The sequence below is a fragment of the Penicillium angulare genome, assembly GCF_028827245.1.
Source record: "Penicillium angulare strain IBT 27051 chromosome Unknown utg000003l_segment0_segment0, whole genome shotgun sequence".
NCBI lineage: Eukaryota > Fungi > Ascomycota > Eurotiomycetes > Eurotiales > Aspergillaceae > Penicillium > Penicillium angulare.
In genome coordinates, this window is record NW_026623162.1 from 4,229,298 (window position 1) to 4,250,417 (window position 21,120).

A 21,120-nucleotide genomic window follows, 5' to 3' on the forward strand; every position below is an offset into this window, starting at 1 on the left:
TCCGCCGCCCTGCCTAAACTTTCAAGCAGACTTCTAATAGTAGAATTGGGTGGCTCCAAACCCCTTGTTCCGTGATATGTCAAGCGACAGTTTTCGATTGGAGTATTTCCAGGTCGTGGAATCCTTTGATTCCTTTCCAAGATCAATCGCAATCTCGGCGGGATTCTCAAAACATTTCCCGCTACCCAACCGGTCTCGATCACCCCGACTCCACCTCCTTCCAACCTCAGCAAAGCAGCTGCAGTAAACGCCAATGTTCATTCTCACAAATTTGAGCGACATCTTCTCTTTCCCGACCGCTAGTGCAGGCTTGCTTCAACGATCATCTATCACGGGAGATGAGCACTCAGCGCCAAGATGCTACGGAGCTTCAGCAATTATGCGTTGATCGCGGAATTGAATCATTCGAATCCGAGCATATTCTGCAACCACAGGTTTTGCTGAGCTTCGCAGACGAGGACCGTCCGACGATCTGCGATCACACTGCTCCAGCGTTCCAGCAACCACTTGGTTTTGACAGCGGCCTCCTGGGACTTGACTGTACTGCAAGTCAGCATTTTGGTCTTGATGACATTGAAAACTCTGCTCTGGCCAGCGTGTGTTGCGATACAACAATTGATCCCGCAATTGTGGAAAGTCCTATTTTCCGAGACCTGGAGCTGGCCCCGGCAAGTGAAGAGAGTTTTAACGATGAGGCGAACTCTCGTTCGTCGTATAAAGCTATGACCGTGACAAGCGATTAAATTCGCAAACCACAATGAAAGCACGGCAGAGTTCCAAAGTTGATCGTCGTACTCGAGCGAAAGATTCCGCCAGAATGTCGTTTTCTATTCTTCGAGGTTATTTCTGTTCTCTACCAGTTGAAGAGCGACTGCAGTTCTTATCCTGGCTGTTTCAGGGTGCTTTGTCCCAATGCCTCCATCGTTCAACCAACTCACATGACGCATCGTCGTTAGGGTTTGTCGCAGGCGATGCAGATTTTTCGACTCCCTCTGTGCAATCATCACCGGATGCCAACGCGGTCGACGCAGAGCCTTCTCGCACTTCGAGAAAAGGACTTCCTTTTTCTGCGGAAGAGGATCGCCTTCTGGTAAAGCTTAGGAAGGAGGAAAATCTGGCCTGGTCGGAAGTGGTCACGCGATTTAGCCAGAGATTCCCTGGGAGAAGTAAAGGCTCCATACAAGTGCACTGGAGCACGAGGCTTAAAAACCCAACCGCCGTCTTGAACTAGCACGCAAGATAAAGAAAGAGAGAGTATATTGGTTTGCTGATACACAACCATTCTTTCCCTGTAAATAATTACTTCACAAACTATGAACTACTGTCCGCTTGAATTCAATGGCTACTTGTACAAGAGCTGCCAGAAAGATGTAAAGGTAGGCCGTATGATGATAAAACTAAGCTTTGGCACAAACTTGTCAGCAAGGCCAGTGGTATCCGGACAATGGAAATGCTGGTGATCGAGGGTACGGATGAAGGAAAAGCGTACTATAAGACATCCATGACATGTTATCAGGTATGCTATGGGGTCTTGGGGCCTTCGCAGGTTTGAAGAAGTTGTCTAGCGACTCGTAGGCCGGCCGTCCATACAATGAGGTTGCAAAAGCAAGTTTTGCAGCTGATTCCACCGAGAGCGGCTCCCATAGGCGAAAAGTACTTACTTAGGCCGACGCTGACCCTCGTTCCTGCCTTTTTAGCCCTTTAGAGCCTAGTCCGGCATGGCTGATTGCACGCATATTCTTATTAAATTCATCCTGTCTTTTCTAAGTATGATATATCTACTCTATACACTTTCTTATACGCTGTGCGAAATAAGATCGGGACAAGTTTTGACCGACGGCACTTTCCAAAATATAATCCAACTAGTGATGGGCCACATGATCAAAGCTTCAAGAGCACAAATAGTATCTTACAGATTTGAACTGCCGCAACGTAACGATGGTCCCACTAGGTAGCTGTCGGTGTGCACTGCTTCCGCTCTGGTACACCGCCATGGCATGCCGCCTAAGATTGAAGTCCAAGTTGCCGCCTTGAGCACCGCCTTGAGCACCGCCTTGGGTCCTTTGCCAGGTTCATCCTGCCGCTCGACAGACCGCCTGCTGAAAATTGTTCACAGCCTCACCGCTGAGAGCCACGGTTGCACGACCGCAACGCCGACCGCTTCCTGCATCTAGCCCTGACCGGTCTTGTTCTACACCGCCGGACGAAGACACAGGTTATTCCCTTCTCACCGCCAAGGGCACCGATCAGCGCACCGCCTTTTGGCGTCTCTCCTTTCACCGCTGCGAAGACCGCTAAATGAACCGCCTTCTGCATCCGTTTGATCATCACCCCTCGTAACGTAATTCCCGGGCGGGTCGTACACCCAACCGAGCCGTACACCCCATCAAAAATCACGTCTTCCTACCGATATACCAACTTTAACCAACCACCATGCCACCAATTCGCGCCCAATCGTCTCGGAATTCTACCGAAAAAGAGGGTAGGATCTTATTAGCCATCAAAGATATCAAAAATGGCCGTATCAGCTCTGTCCGCGCAGCAGCAACTCTATACGGAATCCCCTACACAACGCTGGCTGATCGCGTTAATGGTGTACAATCACGCGTCGATATACGCCCAAATAGCCATAAATTGACAAAATTAGAAGAGGATTCACTTGTTGAATGGATACTTTCTATGGATACGCGTGGAGCAGCGCCTAGACCAGCTACTGTACGAGAGATGGCTAATATACTACTAGCTGCGCGTGGTAGCCACTCTCCACCTACAGTTGGTAAAAATTGGCCATCAAATTTTATAAATCGACGTGAAGAGATTCGATCACGCTTCTCTAGGCGCTACGACTATTAACGTGTATTAAACGAAGATCCTAAATCGCTACGAGAGTGGTTTGCGACTGTACAACGTGTTATTGACGATAACGATATACAGATGGAGGATATCTATAACTTTGATGAGATTGGATTTGCAATGGGTCTTATTTCAGCGCAGAAAGTGGTTATACGGGCTGGATACTACGGTCGGAGAGCTATATTACAGCTAAGAAACTGCGAATGGGTCACTGCTATTGAAACTATTTGCGCAGATGGTTATTCGCTACCGCTATATGTGATTTTTAAAGGCAAAGTTGCTATCGCTGGTTGGTTTGATAATCTACTAAAAGACTGGCGATTTGAGGTCTCAAATAATGGCTGGACTACCGATGAAATTGGCCTACGTTGGCTACAGAATCTATTTATCCTATGTACAAATTCGCGCGCACACGGCCGGTTTCGGCTGTTAATTCTTGATGGCTATGGTAGCTATCTTACGGCTAAATTTGACCAGATCTGCGCAGAAAACAACATTATATTGCTTTGTATGCCTGCGCATTCTTCACATTTATTACAACCGCTTGATGTTGGATGTTTCGCAGTGCTTAAACGTGTATACGGTCGCTTTATAAGTGATCTTGCGTGTGTAGGCTATAACTATATTGATAAGTTTGATTTTCTGGATGACTACCAACGTGTAAGACTGGAAGTGTTCAAAAAGCCAATTATTATTCAAAATAGCTTTATAGCTGCTGGTCTAGTGCCTATTGATCCAGAAAGAGTGCTTTCGAAGCTTAATATCTCTCTACGAACACCAATACCCCTAGGAAGCCGACCAAGCAGCAGATCTAGCCAATTTACACCAAAAACGCCGAGAACTGTTATTCAGTTACAAAAATAAGCTTCTATGATGAAAGATCTATTAAAACAACGGTCAAATAGCCCACCAAGCCCATCGAAGACTATGTTAGATCAAATTATCAAAGGCCACTATATATCACTACACAACACAGCGTTACTAGCACAGGAAAACGCAAATTTACGTACAGCCAATGAGAAAAAACGCCAAAAACGCAATCGATCAAATAGGCAGATACCCTGTGATACTGGCCTAACGGTCGAAGAGGGCCTACAGCTAGCTACGCAGCTAAATTTGCTAGATGAAGCCACCCCAGTGGATTCGAATACACAGGGCGAAACGCCTATTCAGCCAGGTCAGCCAGCCAAAAGGGCTCCGCCTCGGTGCAGTGGATGTGGGAATATTGGCCATAAGATCAATCGATGTATAAATCGCGTTATTTAGCTAAATTAATATGTGTTGGCTAATATATATCGATTTAAATTTTTCTAATGGGTTGGGGTGTACGGCTCGGTTGGGTGTACGACCCGCCCGGGAATTACGTTATTTAGATTCCGTTCTCTCAGTGACTCACAACGCCTACTCAGCCCTATCTGGGTCGACGTCTTAACCCAACCGATGTAACATGTCTGAAAAGCCTAGATGTCGAGACTCCATACTTGAATCTACAATTGTCTCTATATATGAACACTTCCAAAGCTTGAATACTTCACTGACGGGCTCGATTCTGACTTTTTAGCACAATCAATCTTGTGGCCGAGTCAAAAAACAGGCCGCGCAGGAACCTCGTTTGGGTCCAAAATCCGTCACCCCATCCTAAAGCTTGCGAGGCCCCATGTGCATCACCCTTTAAACCCTCATGGAACGTCACTCATTTGTACGTTATTCGCCCTTTCTTTTAGGTGGGTATAAATGATGATTCCTTCCCATGGAAAATTCTTAATTATAGCTGTTCAGTAAGTATACAGTATACCAATCTATCCCACATCCCATTAGTTCACGCTTGAGATTTAATGGAATGTCGCTGTTTCAAAATATATACATACTATAAACAGATGCTGTAAAATTGAAATTTCGTTGAAAAAAGGGGTTTTAAGGTTTTCAGATTACAGTGTTTGGGTCCAGAAAAAAATCCAGGGTTCTAAAGGTCGGGATGTAACCTCGATGAGAATATCATGAATTGAATTGCTAAATTTACTAGTAAAATATTGAGATTATCAGCACTGCTCAAGCCTCTTTATCTCTTTTTTTTTTAACCGGCGCAAGGGACAAAAGAGCCTACGCATGCTTGCTCTGTTTGAGGACAGTCAGGTAACAAAATTCAAACCATTGAAGGTCCCTAGAATAGGTGAAGTCTTATGAGACTCTGTAATGTTCCCGCGTCAGCCTAGCAATGAGCACGCGGGGACAGTGAGATCTTATCCATTCTTCATAATCAACATAGACCTGAACGAATTACTATCTCTCTGTATAATACACGTCTACTTCATACATGTAGGGCATTGTGACCTAATATTCTGATGCTTGGGCCGACGAGACTTTTTATAAATTTCAAAATACTTTTGCAATGTCACATGAGCCTAATGACAGTGTGACAAAATCAAAGTACTGAATTTGATTCTGACAACCATCACCTTCATCCTGAATCTTCTATCACGCATGCGTGATTGTTGTGCTTTTATTGCCCCTCTCGAAATTCTGATCGGTTACCACAGTCGGTGTGGGGTAGTGCGAGCTCTGAAATACTACCTTAGCTTTATCCTTTTGCTTCAATGTTAGATTGCAACATACCAAGTTTGAAGTAAGAGAAGCCCAAAACCCAGATGAATCGGCCGACAGAATATGTACTCGACCTGTATCTCGCATGCGAATCCCTACGCATACATCTGCGTTACACATCTTGCTATACTCGAAGGCTTTTTTCATGAGGTTTGTTTTGCGGCGACATTGTTTTTGGCGCATTGATTTTCTGACTGGAGGACGTTTGAACAGCCTGGTTGTCATTGAAGTCATCGCCGGTGATTGAGTGTATCTGCAAGATTTTTCTGTAAAATTCGTGAGCCGGATATACCAAAAGACGCTCTTTATAGGGGAATTATCTATTAAGGTTTATGTTTATACTACGTACGGCCAGTGTGAAGATAGGAAAACCAACACTTGATCACCGGACTCTCCACATCTCACGATGTCGATATCAGCGACGGCCTCAACGTTGAATTTTGACTGTGTTATGAGGAAGTGAACCAACATGGAATTTTATGAACTCAAAAATTGATGCTTCGATAGATCGAAGGTTTATTGGCTTCATGTTGAAGAGTGTTGAAGAGTGTTGAAGAGTGTTGAAGAGTGTTGAAGAGTGTTGAAGAGTGTTGAAGAGTGTTGAAGAGTGTTGAAGAGTGTTGAAGAGTGTTGAAGAGTGTTGAAGAGTGTTGAAGAGTGTTGTGTTATTTAGATGCAGGTAGGCTCATGTACAAGTAAAATAAAACATTGCCAATCGTGGGTTTGTGTTGGGTGAAAGGCCCAAACGATAGAGCTTGCTATCTTTGCAACGCTGGAGCCCATGGCGTAAAGTGAATATATATTCAGTAACACAACTGGGATTATTGGATTCTCGCCTTGTTGGGAGTGGAACCGGAGGAGCTGAAGAGTCAGTTCATTGCGCTACCACGGTGGCTCCCTAGACATACCACTTGTGTGTGCGTTGAGAAAAGCCGGTGTCACCCATGACACTGTTTGATACCAAATTGCATAGATTTCTAGATTTCGCTCCATGAAACAGCAGAGACTGCAGCGAGGAAGATAATAGAGGCGACAAAGAAAGCAAAGTCGAAGTGGTAGAAATGCAACGTCCATTGAAAGTGAACTATTAGATACAGTCTACTTATGATAGCCAGAGTAAGAGCAGGCATCAATATCGACTGGGCTTGGTATCCCGAGATCATTTCCAGCGTACAATGAGCCAAGATGTAGGCCGGGCAAGAGAAATTTGCATCATACTTATGCAGATTAGACTAAAGACACCTGCTCCCACCTGGGAAGTAGGGATAGCTCCATGGCAGCCATGAAGATAAGCACAAGCTTATGACCCCGCATTTCTCCTCACGTAGTTTTCTGATTTATTCTGAAGGATTGCCTTCGCAGCCCCCAAGGGGCCTATAGAGATTCCCAGTCCTGGGCTTAACGGACCGTCACCCGTCAAGAATGCGCAAGAGCCCGTTCAAAACGCAAATACAGATTAAAAAGCCCCACGAAGATGCTGATCCTAAGGCTGCCGAGTTTTCAGGGTTTGTTGCAATTGAGGTGATCTGAGGTGCACTGTCCAAAGAAGTTATATTGGGCATGCCCCCGGTGAGGTTTTGAAAGGGTGCAAAGGTTGGCAAAATCAACGATAACGGCATGGGGACAGTGTTCCAAGAAACCCCGCCAGTCTCGGTCTCAATGGTCAGATGGTGTGTAGCTGTGGTCTCCTTCAGGGACGAGTCTCCAACTTGGCCGCTTAAGTCTTCTGAGAAACGAGTCATCTTTCGCAGAGGATATTTGATCATTGGAAATGACCCAGAGGACAAAATCAAGTCTTAAATACTTTTTGGTGCTGCATTAAGTTGAGAAAAATGAAGTCCACCACTTTTTCCCTCGTCAATTCTGCAGTATTGAAGAAAAAGTGAGTGACAAGGTTCTTAATATCGTCGAATAGCTGCGAGGTAATATGTAGTATCAAAGTATTAAATACACCGCTGCTTGAAGATACAATGTTGCTCTGAGAATCCATCAAGATATTGAGTAGAGGATTTACGTGTGAAAGTTATTTCATACTGATGGGTCGGCTCATACGCGTTGAAGTGGTGAGCTTGTGGGTTTTTTCCATCGCAGTTGAAGACGAGCTACGCTGAATCCGTTGTCTGATCACCCAATCTCCGCGGGATTGACACCAAAAATAATGCGGTAGATCAAATATTGAACTATCACGGTTTCGCATCTCCAACGCAAAGTCGGTATCTCCAGCGGCAGCGCATGCAGATCGCTTGAAATATCAGCGAGCCTCCAAGAAATCGCCAATGTCAATTACAATTCGTGTGTGGAGTATGTAGATACCTCATGTTTTTACGGCTCCGTACTAAAAGTGCCTGAAAGCATGTGTCACGGCGCTGGCGTTGCCCACTTAAACAAAAACCTTTTGGCTTGTGATGACTCAATATTATATTCATAGTCCTCTAGTATCGCAATAAAAATGTGGCTGCCACTCAAAGTCTTGCCAAACTGGAGACCGGACCCCATTGGTGGTATAATAAATCTAATAAAATGATTATGCCCTATTGGAACACAGAAAAATGATACTATAAGTACACTAACTCCTACCGACCAGACCATTTCATCGCAGAGATTCTGTCAATAGCAATGGCGAATTCATGGCGAAAGCAGCATACAATAGAAGAGGAAGAAAGAAGGTTGCACGCGTACCGATCACGCTGCTTTCAAGTCACTGCAAAAGTACCTCTCTACTTCCTTTCGTTCGAAGAAGGATTTAGGAGCTGGATGAATAACCACGAGAACGTCACCAGACTCGAAAAACTTATGAAAGCCCAAGGTTGCCAGCGACTTATGCGAGAGAACCACGTGCCCGTAATAGTCTCGTCGGAAGATTGGATGACGAAAGTTGTACCGGTCTATGAGAATTCCAGAGTAGGCCTTGACGTGCCCCATCTGCAGATTTCGCCTGGGTACCGTTTACGCGCATTGGATCACGAGAGTCTCATCAACGCAGCCCAGATCAGGCTCAAGGGCCCAGACCAGTGGTGGATTGTTGATGTCTATGTTTTGGACACGGACTCTGGTAAGTGACGATCTGTTGGATCTTCGAATGCTCTTGACAGTCTAATAAAAAGAAATCGCGCTAATCAGCACAATCGTGGGCTTTGTATCATTGCAGGCGACGCCGCAGGGATAATCCAACAGAGATTTGTTCGTTCATTGAAGGAACGGATCCCTAATGATCTCAGTCCCCCAGATGGATTGGCTTATGAGCGAATCAACTACTACGAGGGGCATCTCGATGGTCACATTAATCGCTCCGCAGCTGACGACTGGTGGGCTGCCCTCAACACAAAGACACGAAGTTCGAAAGAGAAAGGTCTGCGGAACTTCTTCAGGAATGCAAAGCTGCACAATAAGTTGAACGCCTTGCTTGCGATTAGAGGACTGTGGGAGGCCATGCGTATTGGGGTTCTCCATAAAATCACTGCAATGCATTGTGATGAGGTGAGTCGACACTCTTATCGAGCTCCCAAAAGCATCGCGCTGATCATATATTCACATCTAGGCCATATGTTGCTACTGGGAGCATATCCTGCAAACATTCCTGAGAATAGTTGGGGGGCGACAGCAGCTACTTCCATATATTGATGGCGTGACGGTTGAGCTTCTTGAATCTCGTGCCCCGAAAGTATCGATGAGAGATCGACAGTTTCTCCAAAAACGAATGGATGACGGGCAGCTCTTTGCCAATCTGGATAATCAAGTTCGTGATGAGGTCTGGCAAAACCTCCTCAGGATCGATTTCCCAATCCCCACGTTAAAAACATTTTTCAAAGATCGTCTTTACCTTGAGGTAGCTCAGAACGTCATGAAACAAGCCTTATTGCCGGTTCCGAATGACACAGCCACCACTATTGACGCTGGTCTCTGTGCTACATGGGATAGTGCGCGGTCGGGGACGATTCCAGTACGACAGGAACGGCTCGAAGAGGGTCTCCTGGAGCTCTGGCGGTTCAGCTTTCAATACGGGTTCGAAATGACTGGTCACACCCGCTTGAAATCCGATAAGCAGGTACCACAAGATGGAATAGAGGCAGCGGAACTTTGGCGGCATTTTTTCGCTCTGTTGAGAATTCGGGGGTTTAAAGCCCCCGATGGAGACTCCGCTGCGGCACCTACCATGCCACTTCCGACCCCACCACCATGCGAATTTCCCGAGAACCCGGAGCATGAGATTGAAGCCCCCAAGCGATGTGGAAAACCTTATTCCAATTCCGCTAGAGCAGATCGATTCGCCCTCACAGCCAGCTCGATGCGCCAGCGATTAGTGCCTGACCGCGTGACTGCCGGATTCCTGCGCCAGTCCGTCTTCAATGCCTTCTTCAGCTATCTTCAGACTACTGCCACCGGGACTAGTTCAACAACTTATGAGGTTCCATTGCAACAAGCGCAGGTGGAGGTGGAATCGAACCAGCCTCCTCTCAGAAGCGAGACAGTCAGTCCAGTGAATGGGCACGACCAACCGAGTGAATCCACATCCAACGAGCCGAGCTCATGGAACACGACTCCTGGCAGGGGGCTGATCAGTGATTCTGCATATACACTGTCGAGTTCAGCCAGTCAGTCCCAATCGAGCCCGGTGATCATGAACTTCAACCTCGCGGGGCTATCAAGGGATCAGCAACAGTTACAGATGCCGTACGATTTTGAGTGGATTCACCAATTTAGTACTGAGCTAGATGCAAATTCATTTGGAGTGGAAATAATGGACACTGGGCGCTCTATCCCACCACAAGATATTTTTGACTACTACTCAACTCACGCTAGCTCGCAGCTAGTTGCTAGTCTCAACAATGAGGATAGTCTCGGGCCATCAATCAATAACAAGAGAAAAAGGGAGCATTCAGACGACGCAGGTAACAATGTGAATACGAGAGCAAAACGGTTTATTGAAGAACAGGCTCTTCGAGCCCGCGACCGCATAACAATGGACTCGGTATCAAGGCATACAAGCCTTTCATCCCTTTAATTGTCGGAAAAGGGAGGTGGCAGGATCTTAATTTCGAATACATAAATTCAGTTTTTGATGTGTGATGTCTTTTGCTAGATATTTATATTTTCAACTTGGAATTAGGGTAGTGATTGCCAATTGGTGCTTAAGTTTGTTGATATTGGCTCGTAAGATGGACTGCGCATTCAAAGGAACTCCCATCAGACAATTCCGGGCGCAATTGACATACCGAATCTTCTTCAAGTCGCAGACATTCTATTTGTTTATCCATTGAAAATTGAATTTAGGATTGAAATGTCCCCAGAAAGAAGTCTAGTTCAAGTCCTTGACATATCATGTTACTTTGATCAGCTTAAATATGGAAAAATTTGTTCCGGCATATGTTATTAATCTCATTGACTGAGGATAGACTAAATCAAGATTTGAAGGTACATGAACGCGTAAATTGGAGCAGGGTATGCTGAAGGTGAGTTGCCTTCTTCCTCCGATCCTCCAGATCGAGCTCCATCTCCCGCAATTGCTGTGTGAGAAGACCCCTCTCATAGACGAGCCAGTCATGCGAGCTTTGAAGCTTACTGTTTTCATCCGCCAGACGCACATCCTGGGCGGACTTCACGATATAACACTCCCACATAGCTAAGTACAAATCGAGAAGGCTGAGGCCTTGTGCCGCAAGGGGCCCATCGAGTTCCAGTAGTTGTCTTATCTGCACCGTCAGAGCGCCAATGGGTTGCGATTGCTGCAGTCATCAGTATGTGTGTAAGGATAGCTGACTTTCCATGACAGGACACTCACCTGGGGCATTTTACTGGGGCTCCCGTCAAGCACCTCCGCTTTCGAGAATGAGGTTTCTCCATCCTCAGACAACTGGCGCAGTTTTTTGTCCGGGCGGTCGATGAGTGGTTCTGGGCTTTGACAGTGCTTTCGGTCCATAGGCGAGGACATCTTGCAGAATATCGTGGGGGCAGTCAGATATGCGGGAAATGAAATCTGAGTCAGGGATGAATAGTAGCAGAGCAGTTTGAGCGCTTATATATATATGTTTCTTTTTCGCAGTCAGGCTTTGCAAAAACCGAATGTTTGCCAAGGAATTGATCAAGAAAGTCAATTTCATATTGCAAGGTGCGGTCATCCAACGTTGGGTAAACGCCTCGGTGGACTTCAGCACTTCAATCACCGACAAAACCGAGCCATGGGTAAAACAGTTGCCAAGCCTAACTTGGAAATGCTCAATTTGGCTGCTTTTACAATCGTGAATTTCGGGGTCCTCGACCTGGCCGCTATCAACATCTACAGGGTGACGCAACGCTCATCTAGATCTTAGAAGCAAAAGATCACCTGGTTTTTTTTTGATGGGTGAGGTGCCATCCCCTGAAATACACCAATACCGCAATATTGCCTGACCTATAATAAGAATAAAATAACGTCTGCCAGCCGATTTATTTTCGAGGTAAGCCTGATTCTAGTATCTCTAGATTAAAAGAATGGAGAACAATAACCTTTGACATCTTCTGATCCACTCAATAGCCTTCGGGGAAAACAGTGGACATGAGGTGAATGAAGATAGTGAGCTCAGCAATTAGAACGCAAAAAAAAAACATGATTTCTGACCTCGCAAGCAATATTCCATGGAGCCTTACTCTGCAAATCAAGCACAATATGTAGAAACCTGGAGCCAAGAAATGTTGTTATATTGATGCCAGACAGAAGATGAGGCTCCAGCGATTGGGTCAAAATTGAGGGTTGAACTGGAAGTTGGGAACACGCCGTTGATCATGTTAGGCCTTCCAAGTCTCGTAGCCCGTATTACCTGAAGAGAACATAAAAGTGGACATCGCACATCCAGTCTTACCCATCAAGTCTAGCACCATGCGTCTCGTTCCTTATCTCTTCACTGTCGGCCTACCCTTGACCCTTGCGGGCCGATTTCAGCTTTACGATGTCGATGGAAAATGCCGTATCTATTCAGTTGACAACTGGGATTGTACGGGCACCTCGGATCCAATTGGGAATCTCAAAGGAAGAACATGTGACTGTGAGAAAGCATCCCCATGCATCCTGGATTATTGCTAATAAGCCACTCGCCAACAGTGAAATCAGGAGTGGCGGACGGGCCGCGCTTCATGAACGTCTCGATCTGTGGCCATGATGCCGGGAACAGAAGCTCAGTCGCGACCGTTTCACTCGAGGATACTGGCTTGATATGGTTACAAAACCTGCAAGGTCAGACGGCCAGTTGTACAATCGACGCTTCTCTCCAAGTTGGGAGTGAGTGCACAGTTGGCCGAAACACCACCGAGACAGTGACGACCACTTCGTCCCCCACTCGAACTCTGGCCGTTGTGCGTCCTACGGAAATTTCATCCCCGACTCAAAAGAACACGACCGGACTAGCGACGGACTGCTGATGCATCCTCTACTTTAAGTGGACCTACGAAATATTTTCCTGTCAAATTTGTGGCTTTGCTCATGAGACTCAAATCTTTTCTCTCCCTCAAGTTATTGCTTTCAAAGTTTAAATGAGCCTTGCCAGATTGAAAATTGATTAACGAAATCAGTTTCTACGATATCAACTGAGCGCTCTGATCCATTGAATGGTGAGCATAGATGTGTAATAAGCCCCGGTAGCGACGGTAAAGTAGCTTCAAATCGTTCTCGGCTCCAAGGAGTGACAATATAAATGGACAACTATTGGTACTTCGGTGATTTATAGCTCTAATCGACGGGACATCATCTGTCTCATGGCAAACATATGCGAATAAAACGAGCCAAACCACTTGGCTCTAAGTATGAACAGCTTCTTTCACGGCAACTTAATTGAATGGGATATTCGTCCCAATGGAGTGCTCCTCTCGGGGTGGCTCTTCCTCCCAAGACCCCCATAGCACCAAGTAGTTGAGAGTGTATGATCCCTCCTCTTGCACGCGACGCACAGCAATAGCTTTGATTGGCCATAATTGGCCAAGCTAAAAAGACGTCAGTTTCGGTCATGCGGAACTGGAATAGATGGTTGTCTTACCTCCTCGTTCTGCCCGTTGGACCAGTCCCGCCCGGTCGAGCCTGGTACGCTCGACGAGTATTCAGTGGTAGCTTCATCGGAAATGACAAAGTCATAGTCTTCGGTATTTTCGGATGGAGTGTTCTCGTTTGTTGACTGTGAAGACGATTCGTCGGCAGTGACAGGTTCTTCGGGGTAGTCCGGCCAAGACAAGGTGGTAAAAGGTTCGTTTTTCGGATGCATAGCCATTAGTAAAATGAGAGTTAGGATGAAAGTTGAGGAAAACGAAATGAATAGTGATAGAAAACGGTAGCCTGGGCCCCTTATAAGCGTAGAATGTTGGTATTGGTGGCCCGCTTTTTCGGACTGAATTTTTTTTGTGATTGGAAGTGGCCGTTGGTTTATCGAGCGCATCTGTTCACTGAGAGGCTATTTACTGAGTCCCTGTTTATTGAACGCCTGTTTACTGAACGCTTGTTTATTGAAAGACTGTTTACTGAATGCCTGTTTACTTAACGCTTGTTTATTTAATGCCTGTTTACCGAACGCCTGTTTACTGAGCGCCTATTTACTGAATGCCTGTTTACTGAATGCCTGTTTACTGAATGCCTGTTTACTGAATGCCTGTTTACTGAATGCCTGTTTACTGAATGCCTGTTTACTGAATGCCTGTTTACTGAATGCCTGTTTACTGAATGCCTGTTTACTGAATGCCTGTTTACTGAATGCCTGTTTACTGAATGCCTGTTTACTGAATGCCTGTTTACTGAGCGCCTATTCACTGAACGCTTGTTTACTACTGACTTTTTCACTGCTCGCATCTGTTTAATCAGGACATGCTAGTAAACTCGAATCGATAGCTCGTGTGCATTTCATTCAAGTAAAATATAAGCCAATACTAATCAGTTGCTCAGTATATGGGTAGCAGCCACGGAGCAGGAAAATGACCCTATCCCTTCTTGAAACTTCTTGAAACCGACGCGCTCCAAGCTGAGTGATGATTCGAGGATTAAAGAACATGACTACCTTTCACTGCATTTCAGAGCATGTCTCTACCATACATGATGATCGAGTCACCTGTCACCGTTGTCTCCTGCATCAATATCTGCAATGTTTCAAAACCTCAAGGCAGGGACTCGCAATCAAAATCGGCTGCGTGAGCAGTTAGAGCTCTCTGATCAATGATAATTCGTATGATGGGCGCTAGCTGTTGGTGAGCGGAGCATGACATATGAAGTGGACATAGTTCCTCGCATGCTTCCTGGGCTCTGCACACGCGTGTCACTAGCTGGCGTGTCTTTTCTTGTAGCCGGAAGATTTTCGTATAGATGGAAGTCATGGACTCCTGTGTCTGCGACTCAAAAAGCTCGTCAAGTACCATGATCATGTCTGCCGTGCTCTCTTGCAGTATTTTGAGTGCTTTGTAACATTCGCGCAGGTAGCGATTCTCGATTTGCTGCTGACCAATTTCTTGCGATAACTTAATAAGCTGTTGCATATTGCAGGGCTTATCATATGCAAAAAGTAAGATGATGCGGAGAATGAAATTAGTCACTCGACAGTTGGGGTTTACTCTACTACTGGGGTTAAGTTTCTATGCCTGAGATATAGTCAGTGGATGCAAATATCTAAAGCTTGCCGTCAAGTTGAGTGGTTCGTCCACAAACTCTAGCACATATGCTCACTCAACAGAGCGTTTTCTGCGCTTATTTGGTGAGTCACCGTACCGCGGAGATCAACGCTTGAGATGAGCACCGAATGCAGTGAGAAAGATTTCGAGCCTATATATTGAGACCCAGTCCGCCGTCTTCCTTCTCAGAGCAAGTCTCCTCCTCACTCCCCAATGAATACCAATCGCCTTCCTAGCTGCCTTTGCGGCGCCATCATCGCCAGTGTTGGCTTTCTCTATTTCTTGGTCTACGCAGTTCAGTTCCTTCTCTTCCATCTGCCGACCTCCCTGGATCTGGTACCCACAGCTGTGCTCGTCCTTCTCTTCGCTGTCAGCATTGCATCCTGCTATCTATATGTAGCTCTGAGCTTTGTGATTGAGATCATCACAGACGAACCACTGGCAAGTGAGAGTGGTCTAATCAAGCTCGTGGGGACTATCTCGATATGGGCTACTGCCCTGCCTACAACGGCTTTCCTACCAATTTGGTCTTGGACACAGCTCGGCTACCTTGTTGGCTTGACGGCAGTTGTACTAGGTTACCTTCAAGTCAGAAATAGACAGTCGACGCCGGGTTCCGGCACTTCTATTGATATCCTATCCATCATCATGCTAGCGCTGATGCCAACAATGCATGCTCTTGCAGGGCCAGAGTCGTTGCCGACTCCCCTCGCTACTGCATTTGTGAAGTTGTTGGCAAGCAACATACTCGGGCTAGTCATCTACATGTTGCAGCCATTGGAGGCTTTAGGAGTTCCACATCATTGGGGGCTTAGCTTTCATGCGATGTGCTTGATGACCACCTTGGCGCTCATTGTTTATTCGCACGTGATGCAAGTGCTGATTGCACGAATGGCTTAATTGGGAGCTATCGTAGCCTCTTGCATCTAGCCATTCAGCCTACATCTGCGCGAAAAGGAACCGTCTTTCATCAATTGAGGCTGAGGGGCCGCTGCCACTGTGAGTTGCGGGTTGGCTTTGGAGTGTGCAGTTGGAGGGAAAGTTAGGATGTGTATGAGATATGTTTTCTTGTTATTGAATTTGTTTAGATTTTTCTTTTTTTTTATGTAAGTCAAAAATGTTTAAAATGTTTAGTTAAACAAAAGAATGAACTGTTTACGTATTTCAACGTGAATATCATGGGTCACTACAGCCAAGCATATATCTATATTATTCATTCTCAATCGCAAGACCTCAAGACAGTTGCACTTTCATTCAAAACATGCTTGTGTAAGATACATTAATGTAGACACGCATGAAGGAGTTCATAACGAGATAGCGGCTTCTTTTGCATATTGCAGGCCTCCGACATAAGTCACCAAGAGTCTGAGTCCTTGAAGCCAGACAAATTGAGTTGCATCGAGCGACCTTACGTGTAAAATCTCCAGATGCACTGCGAGAGACCTAGCACACTCGGTGTGGCATCGGGCGAAGTCGGAGCATCCAATCGACTCGGGTCGCCTCGCAGTCAGCGGCATTATGGCGGAGCAAATGCCGATGGCGGCGATGTGTTTCTGTCTTTTGATGACAGGCGACGCTTTGCTTTGCTACTCGGCGTCCAATTCTTTCGCTGAAACGCAACTTTATCTTGATGCGAGAGTGGTCGGAAGGCTTCTTCCTAGGCGGAACTGGCTGGAGGGGCCGTGCGGTATGGCGGGAACTGTAGGAGATTCTGGCGACCATATTGAATTGGTTTGGCTGGTTGAGACGGTGGGTGGTGCTTCTCTGGAGAGTTCCCCGTCTGTAGATTAGAGAGTTCACTTGAGGGACAAAATTTCAGAATGAGCAGCGGAACTGCAGTTAATATATATCCATAAAGAATCAGCCATACTCCTCATCCAACCTGGCGAGGTCACCTTTTTGTTACTGCCATCAAATAGTGGCGAGACTTTTTAGTGAGTATTTTAGCACATTCTAGTCGAGAAAATGACTCCGTAGCAACATGAACACCTCATGAAAGGCCAGCTAACGAGCATCAACTTCTTCTGCACTGTCTAGAATCAGGAGCTAGCAAGATCACACATGTACGCGCTGGATCTTCCTCGTCAGCGACAGTGTGTTGGATGTATGCTAACTCCCTGTTATTATTCGATATATCGAGAGCCCTGTCTACTTCTTTCAGTGGGATCGATCTTATTGATGGTTTTACGAAGAAATGCTCCAGAAGGGAACTTCAGGCATCTCTGCAGATTATCACTTACAAGAACAGAATATTTGGGCGAAAGAAAGGACGATTATGAATTTTATTTCTTGGCCTTGGAGTAACATTCAATTAAATGGAGGGAATACCCAGAATTTGCTGCTTCAGCGAAGGCTGTGCGCATAAACAAAACTTTGCTCATTCTCCCACAACATCATTGCAGCCAAGGCCCTTTCAGGCAGTATTTATTTCACAAAAGAGATATTTCGGCAGTCATCAAGATCCTCAGTGAACTTCCCTGTCGGGCCACGCACCCAGCCTTCACCTCCGATAGATCCCGCAGAGACAGAAATGTTCTCCTTACAGGCGAAGAAAATATGAGAAGCCTCTAGCAATTCTTGGGAAGAGCTGGGGCTGGGGTCGAGCCAGAGAAGTGAGTCGGGAATCTCTACATCCAGAACGGGGGTGGAGACTGCTCCCATCTGGCTGAGACCAGCACGGGGAGATGTTGACCCAGAAGGATAGTTTTGATGCGAGGAATTTCTCGATGCCGGGCTCTCCAATCGGTTGGAAAGATCGGACTTGGCCAAGGAGCGAAGGCGGTTGAGGACAGTAAACTCAAGTTTGAGCTTGATACTGTACACTACTGTTTTGAGGCTGATCTGAATAAAATGAAGTTTATATTCGGCGATCAGAAGGAGAAGGTTGAGGACGAGCACGAAAGTGTTGACCATGACCAGGTGGACCATGATGCGCCGCTCCGCACAATCACGAAGCGCCATGATCGGCTTCATGATACGTGCTGCCTTTCGAATGTAGGTCCCGCACAAGACGAGGTCTTGTATACAGAAGCCTGTCAGTTGGATCCGATCGTAAATGGCAGCGGCTCGGGCGAAGTGAGTATTGCCCTGGCCAATGCCAAGAAACAAGATGCTCATTGGGATATGCAAGATCACTGCATTGATGAAGATCATCCACAGAGCCCAGCGCATCTTGTATCTGTCAAAAACCACCAAATGCAGCCGTGAGTAGAGCACAACAGCTTGACCAGTCACCATGGCGCACCAACCCAGCAAGAATGGGATTGACATTGCAAGACCAGATGCCTGGGAGACAAACCGAACCATGGCCGCGATAGAGTGCAGCACGATGCCCCACGAGGCGACCTGCATACTCCAGAAGTACAGTCCGCGGTATCTCTCGAAGACATTGAAAGTGATGATCGCAGTTTCGAAGGCATTGTAAGCGCCGATAGAGAACATAGACACAACCTCCACAATCTCCATGTTTGCCAACAGTATGGCCCCAGCTTCGGAGGAGAGACTCGTGAGGGTGGTGTCCATCGTGGCTGGGAATTGACAATAAGTGAGGCGCTCAGATCACCCTCAACTGTAGAAGGAGAATGACATACCAAAAGTTTCGAAATTATATTGGGATATCGGTGTTCCTTTTACGCTACTGTCTCTTGGGGCGTAGCAAAGCAGCTCAAGTAACTGTGATTTAGAAGGAAACTGAGAGAACAAATGCTCTCGTGTGCGTAGGACCGAAGGGCTTGGCATGAGGCAAGTGAGCGTAAATTACAGGGCATTCGACGTTGAGTCGACCGTTGTTTGCTCCTCAACTTTCAAGGGTGTTTGACCAACGAAAACAAATTTGTTTTTGCTTATGACATATTCACCTACCATGTGCTATAGTACGTTTTTCCTGAGGGGACAGACAAATTTAAACCTGACCCTTAGATGAGTCAATCCGGTCGTGGTTCTTTCAAGGCAGATTCTCGCTCCGCTGTATGTTGGTAAAACTTGATTTCATCCAACCTGCTCAACCGTGCGAGATCTCCCATATCTGACGCAAATCAAGAATGCCGCGACCTGTGCAGGGGTGGTCGGATTGGGAGAAAGAAAACCTTTTACGATGGCTAGAGGCGCACAGAAGCCTATCTTGGAAAGACCTTTCGCGCGATTATTATCGAGAGTTCAAAATTGGGCGTTCTCCTGGGTCTTTGAGGGGACAAAAAGATCGTCTTTCAAGCCGGAAACATTCTTCAGCGCAGAAGCTGATCGAAAAACCACGTTCACCGGGGCCTAAGCCGACAAATCGAGATTCTTTATCAATGCACCAATCTAAACCCTATCAAAGACTATTCCAGCGGAAACTTGAACGACGGTTGACCGGATTCCCAGCGATATATGCTGAAGGATTATCAGACATGGGCGAAGAATACAGAGATACATTACCTGACATCTGGCAATTTGTTCATCGTCGGTGTGAAGAGCGGACAGATGATTTGGGATGCCATGCCTCCTTCAGAACGGAAACAAGACTTAGATAACTGTCAGATGCCAATGTATGCTATCTGTTGTTGGAGGCACATGGGGGAAACATAAATGAGCAGTTAACTTTGCTCGTAGCAAGGTACTTTTTCAACGTGATGCTGTCACGGTGCTCAGGTGACGAGAAGCCTCGCAGGCCGACAGTGATTCATCCGAGAAAGTCTAGCCGAGGGAAACGTGCGACTAGGATTAGATAGTACCACATCCAGGTTACGTATTGGTTGATCTCATCTGAGCCAGGTTCCATGAGCCGAGTGCCTTGTGGAAGTGGAACTAGACCTACAGATACCCGCTCAGTTGTGATAGAAATCGCCCGAAGAGTCGGACTTCTTAACCCAACTAAGGGGGTATCAGGACTGCAGGCCAGTTGACGAAGAAGTACTCCCTTCCAAGCTGAGTCCTTGTACTTTCTATCGCTTTTTCTATAGTAGCCGCACTAAAGCTCTTACACTAGGGTCTTTGTCAAATCAAATGAATTTGCTGTCTGCGGGAAACACAGTTCTACTAGCAGTCCGGGATGCACACGCCCACGGTTCGATGCTCCCAGTAGCGCTGTTCCGTGCTGTTTCCGGTCACATCTTTCTATACTACCAGGAAATTGACCTCGACTTTCACCAAATTGATGTCAAGCGGTTGGATCGGGCATTACGGCTCTTGCTACGTGGGTAGGCAAAGGATCCGTTTCTGAGGCGGCATGGCTAGCGCATGCGCCCGTCCCGCACTCTAGGGTTCCGCTCGAACGAATGAAAGCCTTTAGGGCACCCTCATTGCGACTATATTCTTAATCAGTAATAGTCAACTAAGCGTATGTACAGAGTTTATCTCACCAAGCAAAACAGGACTTTTTGAAACCTCTGTCCCTATTCTTCATCCACCATTCCATGCACCCCAGATGTGACAAAGCACCGCACTGTATGCAGCGTAGGACCACTGTCTCCTTTGCGTCTCCTTCACCCTCGGTCGGACAAAAGACGCAGTGTATATCGGTGAAACCATCGCTGTGGCCTAGACTATGAAGCTCTATGCCCTGCACGCCGGTCCGAATATTGGTGACGCACGATAGGAAAGCGGGATGGTCAGGCGAGATATTCCACGGGACATTGTTCGATCTGAGTGTTGCAGCTGTGACAAACGACCCCATGCTCGGAGATGGCACGCTTGTGGCAGGCGTGTGGGGTGGTGTATTGGGCGTACCTGACTGGACGGTGGGGTCGAGCTCCGCTGTCTGAACGACTGAGGTTCTCGAAGACGAATGCGCTATCGGCGGTGGAGGCGAACGGCTGGTACCACTGAATGGCGTCGAGTTTCGAACAGCGGCTTGATACCATCTTTGAGCAACATCATCGGCTTGCCGGCTTTGGTGCCAACTCGTGCACAAGAAGCACTTTGCAATATCACGAAGAGAGAGCTCCAAGGTCGCCAAGTCAAGTGGGCGTCTGGCTAGGCTCATCAATTTTTGGTGGCCCTTTTGGACCACCGATAATGGAATACGACTCTTGCAAGAAGCACCCTTGATAGTGCGACCGCAGCAAGTCCTGCTCT

The 21,120-nt window shown here is 46.6% G+C and overlaps 7 protein-coding genes across 7 annotated transcripts; 3 read left to right on the plus strand and 4 right to left on the minus strand.

Annotated features, from left to right (window-relative positions):
* Nucleotides 1-338: 338 nt before the first annotated feature.
* N7478_003706 (SANT/Myb-like DNA-binding domain-containing protein) lies at nucleotides 339-1,231 on the plus strand (the record flags this gene model as incomplete). Its single annotated transcript, XM_056919920.1, has 2 exons — nucleotides 339-596; nucleotides 737-1,231. 2 exons carry the CDS (start codon nucleotides 339-341, stop codon nucleotides 1,229-1,231), a joined length of 753 nt encoding a protein of 250 aa, XP_056783078.1.
* A 6,839-nt stretch (nucleotides 1,232-8,070) lies between these two features.
* N7478_003707 (uncharacterized protein) lies at nucleotides 8,071-10,456 on the plus strand (the record flags this gene model as incomplete). The annotated part of the gene is made up of 3 exons (XM_056919921.1): nucleotides 8,071-8,506; nucleotides 8,603-8,931; nucleotides 8,993-10,456. The coding sequence occupies 3 exons, from the start codon at nucleotides 8,071-8,073 to the stop codon at nucleotides 10,454-10,456; spliced, it is 2,229 nt and encodes a 742-aa protein (XP_056783079.1).
* A 397-nt stretch (nucleotides 10,457-10,853) lies between these two features.
* N7478_003708 (uncharacterized protein) lies at nucleotides 10,854-11,383 on the minus strand (the record flags this gene model as incomplete). Its single annotated transcript, XM_056919922.1, has 2 exons — nucleotides 10,854-11,177; nucleotides 11,234-11,383. 2 exons carry the CDS (start codon nucleotides 11,381-11,383, stop codon nucleotides 10,854-10,856), a joined length of 474 nt encoding a protein of 157 aa, XP_056783080.1.
* A 924-nt stretch (nucleotides 11,384-12,307) lies between these two features.
* N7478_003709 (uncharacterized protein) lies at nucleotides 12,308-12,846 on the plus strand (the record flags this gene model as incomplete). The annotated part of the gene is made up of 2 exons (XM_056919923.1): nucleotides 12,308-12,473; nucleotides 12,530-12,846. 2 exons carry the CDS (start codon nucleotides 12,308-12,310, stop codon nucleotides 12,844-12,846), a joined length of 483 nt encoding a protein of 160 aa, XP_056783081.1.
* A 405-nt stretch (nucleotides 12,847-13,251) lies between these two features.
* N7478_003710 (uncharacterized protein) lies at nucleotides 13,252-13,685 on the minus strand (the record flags this gene model as incomplete). Its single annotated transcript, XM_056919924.1, has 2 exons — nucleotides 13,252-13,404; nucleotides 13,458-13,685. 2 exons carry the CDS (start codon nucleotides 13,683-13,685, stop codon nucleotides 13,252-13,254), a joined length of 381 nt encoding a protein of 126 aa, XP_056783082.1.
* Nucleotides 13,686-14,559: 874 nt separating this feature from the next.
* N7478_003711 (uncharacterized protein) lies at nucleotides 14,560-14,934 on the minus strand (the record flags this gene model as incomplete). Its single annotated transcript, XM_056919925.1, has 1 exon — nucleotides 14,560-14,934. The coding sequence occupies one exon, from the start codon at nucleotides 14,932-14,934 to the stop codon at nucleotides 14,560-14,562; it is 375 nt and encodes a 124-aa protein (XP_056783083.1).
* A 2,556-nt stretch (nucleotides 14,935-17,490) lies between these two features.
* On the minus strand, nucleotides 17,491-17,727 carry N7478_003712 (uncharacterized protein; the record flags this gene model as incomplete). The annotated part of the gene is made up of 1 exon (XM_056919926.1): nucleotides 17,491-17,727. The coding sequence occupies one exon, from the start codon at nucleotides 17,725-17,727 to the stop codon at nucleotides 17,491-17,493; it is 237 nt and encodes a 78-aa protein (XP_056783084.1).
* Between the last annotated feature and the right edge of the window lie 3,393 nt (nucleotides 17,728-21,120).